The sequence below is a fragment of the Neomonachus schauinslandi genome, chromosome 7 (assembly GCF_002201575.2).
Source record: "Neomonachus schauinslandi chromosome 7, ASM220157v2, whole genome shotgun sequence".
Lineage (NCBI taxonomy): Eukaryota > Metazoa > Chordata > Mammalia > Carnivora > Phocidae > Neomonachus > Neomonachus schauinslandi.
The window spans coordinates 29,719,815-29,741,818 of NC_058409.1; the positions used below are offsets into that span (position 1 = coordinate 29,719,815).

Genomic DNA, 22,004 nt, shown 5'->3' on the forward strand with positions numbered 1-22,004 from the left:
TCTAGGCCAGGTTTTTTTAACCTGCAGTGAATTTGGATTGGAAAAATTTTGTCTTTGTTTTCACTATTAACAGGAATTTAGCATTTCTATTATTAGTGTAGATAACAAACTACAGTTTTCAGTTGAACCTGTAACTTTGTCACCAGTAGGAATCTCAGTGCTTTTCATATCTGCAATAATTACAACATTACCTTGAAAAATGTGCATGTTCATTGTTACTTTGAAGTGGTCAGACTTCTTGCTAAGTCTTATTTAATATTAATAAAGAAGCACATATATTACTGTATCATCCATTTGTTTGTAAAGTATCTTGATAACTAAATTTCAGTATATGTTTCCTTTGTAATCCTTTGGATTGTGTTTTATGCATTTGAAAAACATTGTAAGAAAGGGTCTTATAGCTGCCCTGAATAGTACAGAAGCTGACAGGTGGCTCTTGAACAGGTGAAATGTGGCTTCTTTGACTTTAAGTGTGCCCTGAGTGTAAAGCAAATCCCACATTTGGACACTTAATGTAAAATATCTCTAATAATTTAAAAAATGTGTTTATATGCTAAAATTTTTTGGATATATTGTGTACAGTCATCCATTTCTTTTTAATGTTGCTACTACAAAATTGAAAATTACATAGGTGGCTTACACTGTATTTCTGTTGGACAGACATTGGTGTTCAGACTTTACTAGACTGCCAAAAGGATCCATGGCATTGAAAAAGGTTTTGAATCCCTACATAGAGGCTTCAATAGACTCTAGTTAAGCATTTATTTTTGCTGTTGCTCAGCTACTCATTTTATAGTAACACTGAGGCTCTTGAAAAACTTTTAAAGCTTTTTTTCATCAAGAGTACTTAATAGGTAATACAGTTCTTTATATTGGGAGGCATATAATACCAGGTCTGTCATTAATAGTGATGCTAAATTTAGTTATCTGTTTAAGAACGTGGCCATTAGATGGCAAATTTGTAAAGGTATGTCTTGGCCTCTGTAATTAGTAAGTAACTTGTCAAGTGATACTTCGGCATCTTAAAGTATCCTGTTCCCCAGTAGCCTTTCACTTAATGGTGTTAACATCCATTGGTAATTGTTGCCTGAATCAGTTATTACACTGGGGCTTGCAAAATGGTCATTTTCTAATTCTCTTCTACATTTATGATAAAGAAATTCCCTTTTTCTTTTGAGAATCTCTATGGTCATAGGATATCTTTCTATGTACTTACCTACCTGGCTACCTGTCAGTCAGGCAGTTGCAGTCATCATGCTTTTTGATATTCAATTTGTCATAAATTGGCTGGTGGAGCCTTTGGTTCCTCTGTGTTTTGATAGGTTAGTCTTTGTACCCTTCTTTGCATTCTGCAGAATAGGATAGCTCAGACCTGAAGAGCCCCCCCCTCCCCTTTTTGGGACGAGCCCTGGTTCCCTTTAATGGGAATTGGTGTTTAATAGAAATAAAGACCTGGGCAGGGCGCCTGGGTGGCTCAGTTGGTTAAGCACCTGCCTTTGGCTCAAGTCATGATCCCAGGGTCCTGGGATAGAGCCCCGCATCGGGCTCCGTGTTCAGCGGGGAGCCTGCTTCTCCCTCTCCCACTGCTGCTCCCCCTGCTTGTACTCTCTCTGTCAAATAAATAAATAAAATCTTAAAAAAAAAAAAAAAAAGACAGACCTGGGCAACGAGAACACTTTTTTGTTTTTCCTAAATTCTGTAAACATTGTTTCTTAAGAGCAGCACAGTAATGTGTGGTTGGTTATGTGATTTATTTATTCAGGGAACTCTGAAATTTAGGTAGTTTATAATTTTTAATGATTATATGCAGTGCTGTTGTGAACATCATTGTATCCAAGGTTTTACATGCACCTTGATTTTTCATTTAGAATAAAATTCTAGAAGTAGAATTTCTGGGTCATAAGAACACATTCTTTTAAGGTTTTAAATATCTATCAAGTTGATTGTCTAGAAAGTTTAGTGTTTACTTCAGTTATGTACCTCCTGTCTTTTTTTAATCTTTCAGGCACTACTTTTAGAAGCAGACACTAACTGTTGGTGTTTTCATTGAAGTCTTTCCCCCTAGTCTTAAAGCCTCTCTCTAATGGAAGTTTACCTTGATACTGATACATTGATAACTTGACTAAATGCAACTTAAAATTTCTTCTGGCTATGAGTGATAATAGCTGTAGGTGCAGAGGGCAGTGGACTTAAGCATTATGTTTTAATAGAGTAAGACAAGATAGTCTCTAAAAATCCATCAAAAAATGAAGGGGTTATGCCTTTTAGGTAATACTGTATTATAAATGTTGTGGAGTAAGAAAAATCAGAATCAGGCCTTCATTCATTTTAGCTTTTCATCCTGATTCTAAGTTGGTGTGGAAAAAAAAGTAGGAATGGCCTGGTGCCAGAGAAGCCCAAAGGGAAAGGGCTCTATGTGTTTGGGAGTGCCTCTTGTAAGTACCTCTGCTGTTTATAAGCTCAACATTTCAAAGTGTAAGAGGTCAGAGTTATCAGGCCCTCTTGTGCAGGCTAGTAGGAATTTTTTTTCCTATCTGGAATTAAGCTTTGCTGACATAAAAAGTCCTTTTTAAAAGTGGGAGAAGATTTGTTATATATTTCATGTTTATGTTTGATGTTTGCCTCACTTTGACCTTTTGTTTCTTTTTCAGAAATGACTTCTGTCCACGCAGGCAACATAAACTTTAAATGGGACCCTAAAAGCCTAGAGATCAGGACTTTGGCAGTTGAAAGACTGTTGGAGCCTCTTGTTACACAGGTAAGAATTTGCAAACAAATACATAGTTGTAATATGGTTCCATAGTAGTAGGCCTGGTAAACAAACACAGAGCAAATTTAGCTCAAAGCTTTAATTTGAGTAGTTGAGTTTAGGTTAATAGTATTTAGATGATTAGGCACCACTAATTATTTAAATATTGATGCATGCATTAATTTAACCATATAGGAGCATAGTTATTGCCATTTTCTTGAATCTTACTGGAAATAATAGGGGATAAGTGGTATGTAATGCAACTTAACAAATATTTGTATTTTGTAGATCATTTCTTCATCACTTTTTTCTTGGAAGGTATAGGTTGTATTCAAGAAAGATGGGCTGTGAAGCCTTGACTGTTGTCTCTTTACCGTTCTTAACAGACTTTTCCTTGTCTAGGATCAGTTAACAGGTAACTTGAGGGTGTAGGTTTGGTATATTTTGTTACAAATATCAGTGTGATGCCATTTCATTAATTGTTAGCGAGTATTACAGATACATATAAACACATATACATGCATACATATATATTTATATATTTTAATATATATAATGCAGAATTGTGTGGTAAAACTCATGAATATTTACTTTCTTGAAGCCCATCCAGTATAGTTCTAAGCAGGTCTTTTGTGTGGCAAGCTATGCTAATAACAAATCTATAGTCATCTTCAACCTACAGATCATTTGGTATTATATATATTAATGATGGTTAACGTTCTGGGACTTAAAGCACCATCGTAGTAGGCTACTTCGGGCAGTACTTCCTTTCTTTGTTAAGGACCTTTACTGATTAATTGCTGAGATTTGTTTGAATAAACTATGAAACAAAATCAGAGCAAGTTACCTTAAAATATTTTACACAGGTTGAAAACAGTGGAAAATGTGACATCCACGTAAAGCTAGCAAGTTCATTGTTAACCTCTTTCTGGGACTTCATGATGACGTGTAGAGATGTCTAACATGTTTCTAATCAGTTTTTGATTTGTAAAATGAAACTAAAACCTAGTTATCATGTTTGAAAAATTAAAATATTTTTTGTCTTGCACATTGAGATAGCAAAATTATTTTGGCACCTAAATTGAGTATTGTTGCTATATATCTTAAATATGGAGAGTGCATGTTACTTGTTAATGCTTAGTGGAATTTATAAATGTGATATTTCATTTTGTTATGAATAATTTACTATTCCGATCTTTAAAGATGGTTGTCTTTCTGTTGTTTTCATTTTAATTGACTACAGTTTAATTTGTAAAAATGAAACTTTTAGGTCACAACTCTGGTAAACACCAATAGTAAGGGGCCTTCAAATAAGAAGAGAGGCCGTTCTAAGAAGGCCCATGTTTTGGCTGCATCTGTTGAACAAGCAACTGAGAATTTTTTGGAGAAGGGGGATAAAATTGCAAAGGAGAGTCAGTTTCTCAAAGAAGAGCTTGTGGCTGCTGTAGAAGATGTTCGAAAACAAGGTAGGTCACTATTGCTTTTTATGTAAAGAGAGACGGGCTTGTCTAGAAAATTTAATTGTTGAAGGTGACTTGTGGCCACTACTCTCATTCTTTTTTTTTTTTTTTTTTAAGATTTTATTTATTTGACAGAGAGAGACACAGTGAGAGAGGGAACACGAGCAAGGGGAGTGGGAGAGGGAGAAGCAGGCTTCCCGCTGAGTAGGGAGCCTGATGTAGGGCTCGATCCCAGGACCCTGAAATCATGACCTGAGCCGAAGGCAGACGCTTAACGACTGAGCCACCCAGGCGCCCCCACTACTCTCATTCTTAAGCTTGCCAGTTGCTCAGTAACTTAAAATATTCATTTATGGGAGATGGATTAAGTTGTACTGGCTTCACTTTTAATCAGGAGAGACACTAACAAAGAAACATTGTGTTTGGAGAATCTGAATCCGCTTCTCTTGGGCATCCTAAGAGTTGAGTCTTAGAAATGTTCCAACAACAGTTTAATAGGACATAAATGGGGCAGAAGTTTACCTTTCATCCTCTCTAATACCTCTTTTTAGTTCATGCTGTAGATACAGGGGTGATAAATGGAAAAATGTTCAGCCATTCTGAAAATACCCTAGAAGTTGCCTCATTCTGTCAGGCTGGTATGTTAAATTAGCCATGCATACTTGAAGTGGTTTGAGTTTGAAATAAAAACAAATCTGGGCTTAAAGGAATCCTGTTTTTGGGGAAACTCAGAATTAATAAAAAGTGGAATTGTAACCCACAGCTTGGCAGTAGTGCCTATTAGAAAAACTCGTTATTATGAAGCTACAAGTATGATAAGAAGACTTTACACGTGGAACATTAAATTCTTGAAACTTGTAGTTTTGTGTTAAACTTCTTGTTCAGCAGGAGGACTTAAAGACAGGTTTTTGTGAAGCTGTTGGATATCAACTAAGGTGAACTGAGCTCCTACTCTGTACAGTTGCTTTACTGACCTTTGGGAGAACTTCACTGAATCTCTCATGGCTGATAGTAGTGTGTGTAGTCTATTGGAGTCTTTTTTTTTTTTTAAGTTTTTTTAAATTTATTTGACAGCGAGAGAGATTGAGAGAGAGAGAGAGAGATCACAAGTAGGCAGACAGGCAGGCAGAGGGAGAGGGAGAAGCAGGCTCCCTGCTGAGCACAGAGCCTGATGTGGGGCTTGATCCCAGGACCCTGGGATCATGACCTGAGCCGAAGGCAGATGCTTAACCATCTGAGCCACCCAGGCGTCCCAGTCCATTGGAGTCTTAATGTCATATTCATCCTGTGACAGTACCCAAAAAAGGGGCAGTGCCTTAAATGGGCATGCTATCTCCAATTGTTCTGAATGTGTGAACTAAGAACTTTGGTAAATATTTTTCTTAATTTTCAGGCTGAAGATAAATGTTTCTAATATTGTAAATGATGAAATTTAAATTCATTATTACTAACTGTAATATGGGTGGATGTATTAGTTATCTACGGCTGTCATAACATAAATTACTATAAACTTGGTGGCTTAGAGCAACAGTTCTGGAGGCCAGATATCTGAAATCAAGGTGTCAGCAGGATTGATTCTTTCTTGGGAGCTCAAGAATCTGTTGCATGTTCTCACCTAGCTTCTCATGTTTGCCAGCAATCCTTGGCTTTCCTTGGCTTGTAGACTTGTCACTGCAGTCTCTTCCTTCATTGTCTTGTCACATGGCATTCCCCCTATGTGTCTCTGTGTACAAAGTTTCCTCTTAAAAGGATATCAAGCTTTGAATTAGGGTCCTCCCTAAATCCAGTATGACCTCATCTTTACTTGATTATGTCTGCAAAGACCCTGTATGCACATTCATAGGTTCTGGGTGGGTATGAGTTTTGGGGGACATTATTCATCCCATTAGAGTGGGCTTTGAATAAATTTATTTTAAAGCAGTTAAATTGTCTAGTTCAGGACAATTTCTGAGTTTCTTGTTAAGGAAATCAGAATGGCTCTTATTTCATTGTCCTTTGAGAAAGTTTGCTCCCAGGCCTTTTTGCCTGAAAATAGTAGCACCTGATGAATTTCACCAAATGTTCCTTGAGTCTAGTAACTAAGATATTTATTTTGAAAATACTTTTAATTGTTATAGGTAACTTTTAATTTCACTCTATATATGTTCCTTGTTTCAGAAGTTTCTCTGATGCAAATTTGTAGCAATCATGGCATAATACTTGCACCTCTTTCCCCCCCCAAAACCCCCACAGTTTTGAATGCATATCTAAATTTGTTTTCTTGTTTGTATTTATATCTGAGAAGATCTTTTATGTGGCTCTGAATCATAAGTACTTGTCTGTCCTAGGCCAACTTTGTAATTATTTATGATCATGATCTATTCACCATAATTTGCCTTCTCTCCTTGCTTTTTCTCCTTGAAAAATAAAAAAAAAGCTAAAACAAAAATATAACTGCCTCCCATCATCATTACTGCATCAGATATGAAAAGCTGAAGTGCCTTGCTTTTTTCTGTTGGCTTACTTTTTTTTTCTTTTTTTTTGAGAATCTTAACAAGTGATGATGCAACCTCTCTCCTCTCATAAATAGAACAAAGTACGTATTATTAAAATGGTTAAGTGCATATTCTTTAATCAACCAAGCCTTGTTGGTTATGTTGTTGAAGCTGTTTACTCATCATTTGAAACCCTGTAGTGGCATTAATATGTTTGCAGATTCTTTGACACCCCTCCCTTAAAAAAGTGGAGCCTGACTTTGACTCTGTAAAGAATAGAATGTGGTAGAAGTGATATTATCTACTTTCAAAGCAAAGTCATAAAGAGAGTATAGTATCTGCCTGGCTCTTTCTCATGGATTATTAACTTTGGGGGAAGCTGTCAGTACCAGTTCGCCAAGCTTCTGAGTAAGCCACCTTAGAAGCAGATCCTCCAGCTCCAGTCAGGTTTTAAAAGATGCCAGCCCTAACCAACTCCAAATTCCTGACCCACAGAAGACTGAGGAGATAATAAATGTTTATTTTAAGCTACCAGATTTGGGGAGAATTTGTTAGGCAGCAAAAGATAATACCTTTCCCGGCCCTGGCTTCGTTCTGAGCACTTAAACGAAACTCCAACCTAAGTGCTCTGAATTTTACTGGTATATAAAACACAGACTATGATTTTTAAAAAAATTTTATTATGTTATGTTAGTCACCATACAATACATCATTACTTTTTGATATAGTGATCCACGATTCATAGTTTTCGTATAACACCCAGTGCTCCATGCAGTATGTGCCCTCCTTAATACTCATCACGGGGCTAAACCCATCTCCCCACACCCTCCCCTCTAAAACCCTCAGTTTGTTTCTCAGAGTCCCTAGTCTCTCATGGTTCGTCTCTCCCTCCGATTTCCCCTCCTTCCTTTTCCCCTTCCTTCTAATGTCCTCCATGCTATTCCTTTTGTTCCACAAATAAGTGAAACCATATGATATTTGACTTTCTCTGCTTGACTTATTTCACCTGGCATCATCTCCTCCAGTCCCATCCATGTTGGTGTAAAAGTTGGGTATTCATCCTTTTTGATGGCTGAGTAATATTCCATTGTATATATGGACCACATCATCTTTATCCATTCATCTGTTGAGGGGCATCTCGGCTAGTTCCACAGTTTGGCTATTGCGGACATTGCTGCTATGAACATTTGGGTGCATATGGCCCTTCTTTTCACTACATCTGTGTCTTTGGGGTAAATACCCAGTAGTGCAATTGCTGGGTCATAGGGTAGCTCTATTTTTAATTTTTTGAGGCACCTCCACACTGTTTTCCAAAGTGGCTGTACCAACTTGCATTCTCATCCACAGTGTAAGAGGGTTCCCCTTTATCCACAGCCTCTCCAACATTTGTTGTTTCTTGCCTTGTCCATTTTTGCCATTCTAACTGGTGTAAGGTGGTATCTCAATGTGGTTTTGATTTGAATTTCCCTGATGGCTAATGATGAACATTTTTTCATGTGTCGTCTTTGGAGAAGTGTCTGTTCATATCTTCTGCCCATTTTTGGACTTGATTGTTTTTTTTGGGTGTTGAGTTTGAGAAGTTCTTTATAGATATTGGATACCAGCCCTTTACCTGTAGTGTCATTTGCAAATATCTTCTCCCATTCTGTGGGTTGCTTCTTTGTTTTGTTGACTGTTTCCTTTGCTGTGCAGAAGCTTTTTATCTTGATGAAGTCCCAAAAGTTCATTCTTGCTTTTGTTTCACTAGCCTTTGGAGATGTATCTTGAAAGAAGTTGCTGTGGCCGATGTCAAAGAGGTTACTGCCTATGTTCTCCTCTAGGATTTTGATGGATAAAACACAGACTATGATTTACCTAAAGCTTCACGGAGGATTTTAATAAAGTGGAGTTAGAATTCTTTGCATTTGAGTTTGTTGCTATCCACTGGGACACTTCATTGTTAAAGGATGTTATACGATTTCTTTGTTCTGAATCAATGTGAAGTACTTCTGTATAGTACACGTTTGCAAAAAAAATTTTTTTGGTAAAGGGCCAAGTAGTAAATATTTTAGACTTTACTGGTTATAAGGTCTCTGTTGACACTATTCAGTTGACACTATTCAGTTCTACAGTTGTGCTGGGAAAGCAGCTATAGGTAATATATAAACAAGTGGGCATGGCTTTGTTCCACTAGAACTTACTTATAAAACAGATAAGGGGCCAGGTTTGACCCATAGGCTCTGGTTAGCTGACTTCAGATTAGGGTTTTCACAGAGTTAAAGATAGGAGTTTGTTTTCAGTAAACAATTTATGTATTTATTTATAACACTTTGAGCCAAAAGTTAAGCTTTTTATATTTTTGAGTTTGTACAAGTGCTGTGCTTTCTGTGCAGTCATCATTAATAAACAGAGACTTAAATGTATACAGGTTTTCAGAATAACTTTATTTTCTTCTTGTTTTGCCCCGATTACATGAGTAATAAACACAAATATTTGTGAGTACATTAAAACCTTACTAAACTAACACCATCACTAGGTAAAACATTAATATGATTATACAGGGCCACCTTACCTCAAGGCCAATGCAGTGGACATGTGAGTCTCCTGTGGTAGATGGGAGCCAATTACCAATTGCATGCCATCCAAATTCTTGTGATCTAGGAGTTTCATTTTACTGCCCATCACCTCTAACTAGTTGTTGAGTAACTAACTACCTTATGTGGGCTGAGGCATATGTATGCCTCTTTTGTGTGTGTGCTTTTTTGGGGGGGACTCTTTCCACCCCCACACCCCCCTACCCTGATTTGGTCATTCTTACCTTACACTTTTTCTTCCTAGCTCTTATCACAGTGGTAATTAGATAATTGGTTATCTTCCCCTCTCCAGGCTCCAGTAGGACAGGTGTCTGTGCTGGTCTGGTGACCATTCTCTCCAGCTCCTGTCATGGTGCCTGATCTGTGATAGGCACTTAATTGTTTAAAGAGGATAATTGACTATGTTCTCCAAGAAGTGTGTGAGAAAAGGCTCTTGTCTCAAAAATTACAATGAGTTTTCCTTCCCCGTGCCAAATGTAAATACAGGGGTAGGGTTGGAAAATCTTACCTTTAAAAAAAATTGAGATATGATTCATATAACATAAAATTCACCCCTTTAAAGCATATACATCGGTGGTTTTAGTATATTCACAGAATGGTGCAGCTGTCACCATTATCTCATTCCAGAATGTTTTCATCTCCGCAAAAGGAAATCTTGTATTAGCAGTCACTCCTCATATATATATATATATATATATATATATATATATATAACAATACCTAAAAAAGAGTATCAGTGTATTTTATGAATCCTTGAATAGTGCTCTGATGAGAAAAAGAGGGCTCTTAGCTGGGAAGGAGACATCCAAGGGACAGAGATGGAAAGGTGTAAATGAAACTTGTTTGAAAAAGAGCAGACATTAAAAAAAGAGGACCAGTGATGTTAGGTTGGAAGTAGAGTGATGAGGAATAGTTTCTACTAGAACAGAGTTTTAAAAAAATCCTTTAGTTATATTTCACAGTTGGATCTCAAAGACCAAGATCAGAGACTTGCTGTTGTATCATGGACATTTCTGGGTGGTTGAAGGAGAAGGCCCAAAGAAGCTGAGGTACACCTTTGTGTAGTCCTGCACTGCTTCTAATGATAATGTGCTCAGCAAAAGGGCCAAATAGATGATGATTGGTGCACTGGACATTAGTGTATTTCCTGGGAAAAATCTTGTGTCAGAGAAACCACAGTGGGGAAAGGGCTGGGAGACTGTGTGGTCTCTGATGAAGAGAGACTGTCTGCTAACAGAGAGGAGACTTTTATTCCTGTTTGTCCCAGAGCTTATAATCCAGACACTTGGACATGAAAAGTAAATTAATAGCACGAATGGGAGAGTAAGCATGGGATCGGAAAAGCTTCCTGAAGGTGCACTGGATCATGAAAGGTGAAAGGAGGGAGGGGAAAAGTCATCTAGTTAGGAAAATAGACTGCATGATGTGCATGGGGGAATAGTTAGGGCCTAGCTTGGAGAGGGGTGCTGGGAGGAAAGGTTAGAAGAAAAGAGGTTGGAGCTAGAATTTAGAGGATAGTTTGGAATGTCAGGTGAAGGAGGGAGAATTCTTAGGGAAATGATAGGGGTTGGAATAGATCTCGAGGTTCAGGTTCCCCTATACTTGAATGTATCTAATTGATACAGGCTTTGCTAACCTCTGGAAGCAGCTTTTCCCAGCACTGCTTTATGCTTATTTTTAAAGCTCTTTTTCTTCTTAAATTAAACTGAAATATGTCTCGTTAACTTTCTTCCTGTTTTAAGAAGTTCTGCCATCTGGGTGACACGAAATAAGGAGTGGTGTTTTGGGGAGATGAGTCTCTCAGCTGTGTGCAGGAAGAGTTAAATGGGTTGGGAGAGATCCTGGAGCAGGACCAATAGTCAGGAAACCTTCATAGTGGTGAGGGGTAAGATGGAGCTGTTGAGGAAGGGACTGCTGTAATGGGAAAGGGAGAATGGGCCAGTTGTTATGCAGGTTAACTTCCAGCTTGGCCTGAGCAGATGGCTGATCTTATTTATGGATAAAAATGAGGGGCCTAGTGTGTGAAAAATTGTAATAATTTATTTTCCTGTAAGTTGAATCATTTAGGGTATGTGTTAAGGCAGTGTGTGCTCCTAAAATCTCCAGGGAAATTACCTAGTATCAGCATATTCTCCTCAGCTTAAAGCCATTAAGATTCTGTTGTACCAGTTTTCAGTCAAGTCAGAAAAATTCTTTTACACTGTTTGCTTTAGTGTTTGTTTACACTAATAAAAAGTCACTTAACAGGTGAATTTTATTTTTCTTAACTTTTAATTTTGAATCACAGGGATTTTCAAAAGATAGCACAGAGTGGTTCAGTATATCTGTTACTGAGTTTCCCCCAGTGGTTATATCTTTTTTTTTTTTTTTTTAGATTATTTATTTATTTTTTTGACAGAAAGAGAGCCAGAGAGGGATGGGAATGGCAGAGGGAGAGGGAGAAGCAAGCTCCCTGCCCAACAGTGAGCCCCATGCAGGGAGCCCAGTGCGATGCAGGGAGCTTGATGTGAGGCTCGATCCCAGGCCCCTGGGATCATGACCTGAGCCGAAGGCAGGCTCAACCAACTGAGCCACCCAGGAACCACCCAGTGGTTTTATCTTATGGAACTATGGTACAGTATCAACACCAGGAAATTGACATTGGCACAATATCTATGTATAACTCTCTGGTTTTATCACTTGTGTACATTTGTTTAGTCCCAACACCCTTTGCAACTCCTCTGTCTCCATGTCTAATTCTATCATTTCAAGAAAATTGTATAAATGGAATCAGACAGTATATGACCTTTTGAGATTGGCTTTTTTTTAGTCAGCATGATGCTCTTGAGAGCCGTTCAAGTTGGTATATCAAGAGTTGGTAACCTCTTGTTGTTAGGTAGTATTCTGTGATACTCCATGGTGTGGATATAGCTTGTCTTTTCATCCTGTTAACAGGTGTTTTGCATAGTAAAAGTCTTTAATTTGAGTAAGTCCCATTTATTGACCCCCTTCATGAATTGGGCTTTTGGTGTCTAAGAATTCTTTACCAGGGTTTAGCTCATGAGGATTTTCTCCTGTTTTCTTAAAAAAGTTTTTTAGTTTTATGTTTTACATTTTTTTTTTTTAAAGATTTTATTTATTTATTTGAGAGAGAGAGAATGAGAGAGAGCACATGAGAGGGGGGAGGGTCAGAGGGAGAAGCAGACTCCCCTCTGAGCAGGGAGCCTGATGTGGGACTCGATCCAGGGACTCCAGGATCATGATCTGAGCCGAAGGCAGTCGCTTAACCAACTGAGCCACCCAGGCGCCCCATTTTTTTTTTTTTAAAGATTTTATTTATTTATTTGACAGAGACAGAGACAGCGAGAGCAGGAACAGAAGCAGGGGGAGTGGGAGAGGGAGAAGCAGGCTTCCTGCTGAGCCGGGAGCCCGATGTGGGACTCGATCCCAGGACCCTGGGATCATGACCTGAGCCGAAGGCAGTCACTTAACCAACTGAGCCACCCAGGCAGCCTATGTTTTACATTTAAATCTATGACTCATTTTGGGTTAATTTTTGTATAACATGTAAAGTTTAGGATGAGTTCATTCTCCCCCACCCCTCTACCCCAGGGACACCTAGTTGCCCCAGTACCATTTATTGGAAAGACTCTATTTCCTCCATTGAATTGCTTTTGCACCCTTACTAAAAATTGGTCAGCTGTGCTTGTGTGGGATTATTTCTGGGTTCTTTATTTTGTTCCATTGATCACTGTGTCTTTCCTTTGCCAGTACCCACATGGTCTTTATTACTATAGCTGTAGGAGTCTCAGAATTGGATAGAATGATTCCTCCCACTTAATATTTTTCTGAATTGTTATGCTGTCTCTTTTGTTTTTCCATATAAATTTTAGATAAGCTTATCTGTTTCTACAAAAAATCTGCAATTTTGATAGAATTACATTAAACTTGTAATTTGGGGAGAATTTATGTTTTTAATATATTCAGTCATCTAATCCATTACAAAAATGTTTCCTTCTATTTAGATCTTTTTTTGATTTCTTTGATCAGTGTTTACATATAAGTCCTCTACTTGTTATTTTAGATTTACACTATTTCATTTTTTGAATAATTATAAATAGTATTCTATATTTATATAGCTTTGTGTTTTCTTTCAAGTACTTGGCTAAATGCATATGCATTTTACCCTAGTTTTAATTCTAGCTTTGATAGCATTTTATTGTCTTGTAAAAAATTTTACACTAATTATAGGCATTTTTTAATTCAGTATAACTTTGGAATTTATAATGTTTAAAACTACTTTTTATTGCATAATTTCCCTGTTGGGCTTAAAAGTTGTTTTTATGTTTTTTTTTTTTTATTTTTTTTAAAGATTTTATTTATTTATTTGAGACAGAGAGAGTGAGAGACAGAGAGTATGAGAGGGAGGAGGGTCAGAGGGAGAAGCAGACTCCCCGCCAAGCAGGGAGCCCGATGCGGGACTCGATCCCGGGACTCCAGGATCATGACCTGAGCCGAAGGCAGTCGCTTAACCAACTGAGCCACCCAGGCGCCCTGTTTTTATGTTTTTGATATAAATAATGCTCAAGAGTGTGAACATGTACAGTGTCACCCTCCCTGCCCCCTTTTAAAAATTATATCATTAAGATACATCTCCAGGAGTAGAAATACAGGGGCACAGATCTTTTTTACAAATTAAAGTATAATTATATACAACGAAGTACACAAATCAGTATACAGTTTGATGAAGTTTTATATATGTGTATACCCATGTAACTACCATTTCCTCTGGGACATATACAGGTTGTAGGGCTTTTAAAATGTGTTCCTAAATTGTTCTCCAATAGGGTTATATCTTAGTTTGCTTATGTTCATATAACCTCACTAATTACAAGCGACAGAAATACATCTAGTTCAGGGCGCCTGGGTGGCTCAGTTGGTTAAGCGACTGCCTTCGGCTCAGGTCATGATCCTGGAGTTCTGGGATCGAGTCCCACATCACGCTCCCTGCTCAGCAGGGAGTCTGCTTCTCCCTCTGACCCTCCTCCCTCTCATGCTCTCTGTCTCTCATTCTCTCTCTCGCAAATAAATAAAATCTTAAAAAAAAAAAAAAAAGAAATACATCTAGTTCAGAGCTGTTAAAGCAAAAAGGGAGTTTATGGGCCTTCGTAATTGGGAATTCCAGGAGTAGATTTTGAGTTCAGGGATAGTTAGCTTTGAGTGACTCAAAGGATATAAGGCTTTCTTCATTACTTGACTCCATTTATTTCATTTTACCTCCCCTCCCCTCCTTCCCACCGCCTGCCGGCCTCCCTCCCTCCCTTCCTTCCTTCTCTCCTTATTTGAATGTAGTTGACAGACAATGTTACATTAGTTTCAGATATACAACATAGTGATAGGACAAGTTTATACATTATGCTGTGTTCATCACAGGTATAGCTACCATCTGTCACCATGCATTGCTGTTAAAAAATTATTGACTGTATTCCTTATGCTGTGACTTTTATTCCTGTGACTTTCAATTTCACAACTGGTAGCCTTTATTTCCCACTCCTCTTCACTTAATTTGCCTGTCCACCCCCCCCCCCCCCGGCATCCATCAGTTTGTTCTCTATAGGTCTGATTCTGTTTTTTTAAATTCTTCTTTTTTTTTTTTAGATTCCACATATGAGTGAAATCATAAGATATTTGTCTTTCTCAGTCTGACTGACTTCACTTAGCTTATACCCTCTAGGTCCATCCATGTTGTTGCAGATGGCACAATCTCATCCCTTTTTAATGGCTACATAATATTCCATTGAACTTACCTCTGTTTTCATATGTACATATTGGACAAGATGTAGTTTGAGGTGGTGATCCTAGTTTTGTTACCCTAGCAGAAAAAGAGCTTTTCTTCCTCTGCCTCTATATTTTAGTCATAGAGGGGACTGGTTAGCTTTGCTTGGGTGATCCTCAGCACTGAATCAGTTTCTAGCCAGCCTGGATCACATGTTCACCCTAGGACATGAGGAATGGGGGAGAGTTCTCCAAAGGAATAAGGGTATAATAAAGTGGTATTGAGTAGAAGCAAATTTTTTTGACAAGTAATGGGATAGTCTGTTAACATTGTCTGCTATCTTTATAGATGTAAAATGCTACTTCCTTAAAAAAACGAGCTGTATTTGGTGGGAATTGATGTTGACCATTCTTCATAGTGCTTGTGAGAGACCCTAGGGCAGTGGTAGGTATCTGTAAACCTTCATCCTCCTTTGTTGATTGGTTGAATCCCTGTTATTTTTCCTATCGATTGGAATTTTACCACATTCTCAACGATTGAGTTATGTCTTACTGGACTTGGAGGTGCGTAGGGGGAAGGGCAGGGGGAGAGGGAGAGAGAGTCCCAGAGCTGACCATGGACCGTGTGACAACCCTGAGATCCTGAGATCACGACCTGAGCAGAAACCGAGTCAGGTACTTAACCAACTACGCCACCTAGGCCGCCCTTGAGAAAACATTTAATAGTGAAACCAGATAGCCCTTCTTCTCAAATGGATGGAAGTTCGTGAAAATAGGGTAAATTCTTTTACTGAATATTCTTGTCCAGTAAATAGAAAGCAAATACTTTGGGGCACCTGGGTGGCTCAGTCGTTAAGCATCTGCCTTTGGCTCAGGTCATGATCCCAGGGTCCTGGGATCAAGGCCTGCGTCTGGCTACCTGCTCAGCAGGAAGCCTGCTTCTCCCTCTCCCACTCCCCCTGCTTGTGTTCCCTCTCTCCTGTCTCTCTCTCTCTGTCAAATAAGTAAAATCTTAAAAAAAAAAAAAAGAAAGCAAATACTTTAATGTTTGGCTTGTACCCTTTTTCATGTTTGTTTATGTTTAGGCAGTATTTGTCATAAGATTTCTTTGGAGGCTTTTCTTTTCAAGTTCTGGCTTTTGGATTGGTATTCTGTTTCAGGTAAGCTTTGATTATAGTGCAAGTGCATTGTCTTTGAGTGGAAGTAAGACTTTAATTGAGAGTAGTCAATGTTGTTCAATACTAAGTCTCAATCGTTACAAGAACCACCTTGTCAGTTTTAGAGCAAAAAAGCAGTATTTATTGGTCTACTAAAACAATAGAGTTAAAACTATTGAGTTTGTTAGCACCTGAATGATCTTAGTAGCTATAGTTTATTTGTGAGTATACTCTTTAATGGTCTTGTTGCACAGATATCTTCTCACCTTTTTTAAATGTTGAAAGCACAGAATTACCCAGTCAGATAAAACTGATGGTCTCTTAGGACATTGTCATAACGAAGGGATAGGCAATGAGGGTTTTTAATTGATAATAATTAAGAGACATTCTCTTACTTTATTTTTATTTTAATTTTTTAAGAGACATTCTTTTATCTCGGTAATTGTGTAGTAAAATTGAGGACGTAGGTGCCATTTTCCTTGGTACAGCTTGAATCATTTGTATATAGGGAGAAAAATAAATATACACATGTATGGAGAGGTATTTGTGCACCTGTATATGTAAGTGTATGTGTATATATATGTGTGTGTATATGTATTTTATATATATGTGTGTATATACCTACATATACATATGTGGCAAGGCAATTTTAAAGAAAATAATGATGTATTTTATCCTTGACAAAAGGATATTGAGCACAAGCTGTCAGGTTCTCGAGGCATGATTTTCTCCCTGGCAACTGCCTAGAGTCAGATTGGAGGAGGTGAAAATTGGTCTCCTGTCCAGTGCAGATGTTGACAGCCTCAGACTGATGTACCCACATCTAATATAGGCAGCCTGGAAGATAGATGTTAAAAGGCAGATGTGATCAGGACAAAGCAACTGTCAAGAGACTTTCTTTGAGTAGGGTTTGAGAGGTAGACAGGAGACATTGGAATCTGGTTTAGGTAGTTCATGATGTGAAGACTTGAAAGATAGCTTTGTGTGGGTATGTGAGAGATTGCATTTTAATTTGGTCTTGTTAGTGTGATTTTTAATCAGGTTGGAATCAGGTGCTTGATCTTATATATGTGCTCTTCGATTTTTCACAGGAGAAAATTGACAAACAAGTATTCCTACCCTGGAATGTTGATTATGGGTTTCAAAAAGTGTTAATAATGATGCTCTGGAAGAGCAATAGCAGAGAAATATTTAACATTTTGAAAAAGATTTAAGTTAATTAGATTTTCAGATTAGTATGATCATTTTCTTCATTAAAGTTACCAAGAAATCATCTGATTTTTCTCATATTCTTGTTTTGAGTTCTGGCTTCTTACTGTTATCCTGACTTTTCCCCTTGCCATCTTGCTATATTTTGCATCCTGTGTTCTCCTCTTATTGTTATGGATGTCTCTTTTCATGTGATCCCCTGATGGCTGGGACTGTTTTTGGAAGTGCTCCCATTCCAGTTCTTTCCCTTCCCATGTTCCTGAGGTCTGTGATTAATTTAAAACTTGTTCATTATTGACCCCCATTCCTCCACTCCCACCATTTAATTCATTTTCTCTTGCTCTTCATTTAACTTGAGCAGGAAAAGTGAAATATAAATTCCAAAAAAAATCATTAACTGGTTGTCATCTGGGTGTTTTATGTCTTAAAGTTGTCTTTCTGACTTAAACTGTAAGTCTCTAGGGTGGAGGCTATATTTTCTTTGACTTGGGATGTGTCAAGCATGCTGTCTGCTTCTGGATCACTACCCTTATGTGAGCATATGCTGCTTTTGCAGACTTGGTTTCTGGTATAGCCAGCTTGAAAGTGAGGAAAGGAGAAAGAAGTTATTAAATTCTAATGTTTCCTTTCATTTTGAAATTGTTCCTCCTTTTTTTAAAATTGTCTTGTTAAATGTTTAATGGATAACACTAACCAACACAATAATACTTTTAAGTTACACTGGGTAATAGTATTGCCTTAACATATTTGTACGGTGTAGCTGAGGAAGTTATCTTAGGTATTAAAATTTTGACTTTGGCATGACTTCAACCATGATGTTGCAGTAACGTGGTTTCTACTAGTTAATTTCTTAAGAAAGTGATTCCAAGTTGAAATGCATGTTATGCATTTATTTGAATGTGTAATCAGGAAGTAAGTGCCTCTCTTTGAAGTGTTTCTGAATAGCAGCAGGGCACACTTGAATTAGTAAGGAAAATGAGAACATGAATATGTGTGGTACTCTATTTTAACTATTTTAAAAAATCCATTTTGTCGCCTGGTAAAAGTAGAAATTTCAAAGCTCCTTTCTGTTATCCCCAGGGGATGAGAAAGGGCGAGTAGGTTGAGAGTTTTTCTAGGCACTCTCTGAGCTGATTCCGAGGGGCTTATAGTAGTTATATAACATGATATTAAATGTTTATTTCCTGGGTTGATATTCAAAAGATGAACAGTTTTGTGGATTAAAAATGGCCCCCCAGGAAAGTTCTATTAAAGCATCTGTTAGGAATTCTTTGAATCATTGTCAGTTTTTCTCTAATTGTGGAAGCATTATCTAGAGGTCTCTGATTTTTGCCAAATATCCCCCAGTGATGAATGGAAAGGTGAAAGAGGATTAAGTTAAGTGTTCATCCCCATGTCACAGGATATGGTGATACATACCAGTGATATATACATACAGGTTATGTCTGATACATACTACCATTTGGTTCCTTCCCCTAAGGAGTATGTAATGAAATCCGTCATTCTTTGCAACGGTATTGCCAGTTCATCTTCATTCACAAGTAAGGAAAATATTTTATTACCGGGTCATGGAAAAAGAATTAAAAAATTGGGGGGCTGGGGGTAGTGGGGCAGGTTGAGAAATGGGTGTTAATTCTTGATTATCTTGAAGCTAGCAAATAATTTTATGAAGCCTTGGTTCTGTCAGTTTATTATTTTATAAAAATGGTGGAATAATAAATAAGAACAGTTATATCACTTTTTGGTGAGATCCATTAATCAGATATATTTAAGAGAATTTGGTATAAAGTAAGCCTATCAGTGGACCTAGAGTATTGAAAAAGTAACTTTTAAGAATTAGGAATCCCATGGTAGGGGACTTTTAGCTATTCAAATTCAGGGTTAGGTGTTTTTTACTTTCCTCTGTAAAGATGCCAAACGATCAAGTGGAGGGTGATTTATAACAGACTTACTTGTGATGTTGGTTGCTTGCCTTCCCCCCCCCCCCCATCTCCTCTGGTTACTCCTTGGGTAGAATTAAAAACTTTTTTTTTTTAAAAAGCTAATTTTCTTCAGTGACTGTTTTTGATGGTAAGAGCAAAAAGAAGAAAATAAAAATCAGCTATAATTTTGCTATCCAGAGATGAAACCAGTGGTTAAAATTTTGGTTGTAGACCCTTAAACTTTGTTTTCTATGAATAGATTTACGTGGGTGGAAATATGTTGTGTTCGATAGAGTCATTTACTTTTTTTTAAGTACTCTGATACAACATAATATTTAATGACTGCGTTATCCTCTATAGAGTAATATGATTTAAGGGGGTTATTTTGAATCAGAAACCTAAAGACTAATGTTTTTGTGGCCGAAGTTTTATTCTCTTTTCAAAAGTTTGAAAGGGATATGGTAAATAGGACAGTTTTTTTTTTTTTTTTAAAGATTTTATTTATTTATTTGACAGAGAGAGACACAGCGAGAGCAGGATCACAAGCAGGGGGAGTGGAGGAGGGAGAAGCAGGCTTCCCGCCGAGCAGGGAGCCCGATGCGGGGCTCGATCCCAGGACCCTGGGATCATGACCTGAGCCGAAGGCAGACGCTTAACGACTGAGCCACCCAGGCGCCCCTAGGACAGTTTTTTATTTTGAAGACTGAAGGCTGCCATTGTTGACAAGTATAGTATGAGATAGTTGATTGAAAAGAAAAAAAATTGAGGTATTTAAAATCATTTTGAGGTAGAGATCAAAATGAGTTGAGCCAAGGCCATTTGGGAAATCAGTGGAAGAGGGGGAATTAGAATTCCACATATGGCCTTGAAATTGATCCTGAAATGAATAAGGAATTTGAACATGTTTGAGATGGTGAATGGTTTTCAGCTCTTCTGGAAGCTTCTGTCGTTTTGACACAGGCTGTGTTTGTGGTCCTCTAAAGCATATTGAGGTGAATGTCTTAAAATCTTTCTCTGTATTTGGTGGTTGATAACAGTGTGCTCTCATAAAATATTCTATTTAAGAAATACCTACTTAAGGTTTGTATAATAGTTGAATTCCTGCAGCAACTAAACAAAAATAATAATGAGATTGGGGCTACAGATGGCCCCTTATTTTATCACTTGGCTCACCCATATTTTAGATAAGCTTCTTAAGACAGCTGATTTCACAAAGCTTTTATATTTTCTACTGTATGCTAATTTTACTTTTTTCTTTTTACAGTGGCACTTAGTAGCTGTGGGTTTTTTATACCTTAGAAAAAGAAATGTTGTATATAGACTTTGAGTGCTTTTCTTGGAAACCTTAAGTTTTATGTATCACGGGCACCCTTGTGGCTCAGTCATGAAGCGTCTGCCTTCGGCTCAGGTCATGATCCCAGGGTCCTGGGATCGAGCCCCACATCGGGTTCCCTGCTCAGCGGGAAGCCTGCTTCTCCCTCTCCCACTCCCCCTACTTGTGTTCCCTGTCTCACTGTCTCTCTCGCTCTGTCAAATAAATAAATAAAATCTTTAAAAAAAAGTTTTATGTATCACAGACATGAATTAAAGATAGTTTGCATTTTTTTTAAAAAAAGATTTTATTTATTTATTTGAGAGAGAGAGAATGAGAGACAGAGAGCACGAGAGGGAAGAGGGCAGAGGGAGAAGCAGACCCCCTGCTGAGCAGGGAGCCCGATGTGGGACTCGATCCCGGGACTCCAGGATCATGACCTGAGCTGAAGGCAGTCGCTTAACCAACTGAGCCACACAGGCGCCCGATAGTTTGCATTTTTTGATCATCTAAAAACTTTTCTTTAAAACTACATATGTTCAGGGACATCTGGCTGGCTCAGTTGGAAGAGCATGCAACTCTTGATACTTGGGGTCATGAGTTCAAGTCCCACATTGGGTGTAGAGATTACTAAAAGAATAAACTTAAAAAAAAAAAGTATGTATGTTCATTATAGAAAGTTTAAAACACACATACAAACACACAAACAGCAGAAGATAATCTACAAACCTGCTGTACCACTTTGTGATGTACCACCTCTGTTAATATTTTTGTGTATGTTGGTGTAATCTTGTCCCATCCCATTCTCATGTTATAAGCACATTGTGATTTCCATTTTCTTTTTTTAAAATTATTTTCGTAAAGTTTGTTTGTTTTTAAAGTAATCTCTACACCCAACATAGGGCTCAGACTCACAACCCTGGGATCTAGAGTCACATGCTCTTCTGACTGAGCTAGCCAGGTGCCCCTGTGATTTCAGTTTTCATTGTGCAGTATGGATTGTTATATATCAGCTATTTAATTTTTTTTTTTTTAAGATTTTATTTATTTGAGAGAGAGAAAGTAAGATAGAGAGCAGACTCAGAGAGAGAGGTCAGAGGAGAAGCAGACTCCCTGCTGGGCAGGAAGCCCCATGTGGGACTCAATCCTGGGACTCCAGGATCGTGACCTGAGCTGAAGGCAGTCACTTAACCAACTGAGCCATCCAGGTGCCCCTATATCAGCTATTTAAAGTAGAAATATAAAAATTTTTTCCATTAATAAGGGGACTGAAGTCAGCAGTTTATGTAATTTATAGAAGGTAAGCCATGTTTCTCTGCTGGGCTGGCAAAGTTCTTGTCTTTTTCTAGACAAGTAGAAAAGGTTCTGGTTGAGGAGCATATTAGACTTACCCT

At 37.9% G+C, this 22,004-nt stretch overlaps 1 protein-coding gene across 2 annotated transcripts in view; it reads left to right on the forward strand.

Moving 5' to 3' along the window:
- The window catches only part of CTNNA1 (catenin alpha 1), a 310,525-nt gene that overhangs the window by 156,738 nt on the left and 131,783 nt on the right, over positions 1-22,004 (forward strand). For both annotated transcript variants that reach the window (XM_021701882.1, XM_021701880.1), the window contains exons 2-3: positions 2,652-2,758; positions 4,020-4,215. In XM_021701882.1, the coding sequence (XP_021557557.1) occupies positions 2,654-2,758; positions 4,020-4,215 (301 nt within the window). In that variant the 5' untranslated portion in view covers positions 2,652-2,653. The remainder of the gene's footprint in view (positions 1-2,651; positions 2,759-4,019; positions 4,216-22,004) is intronic.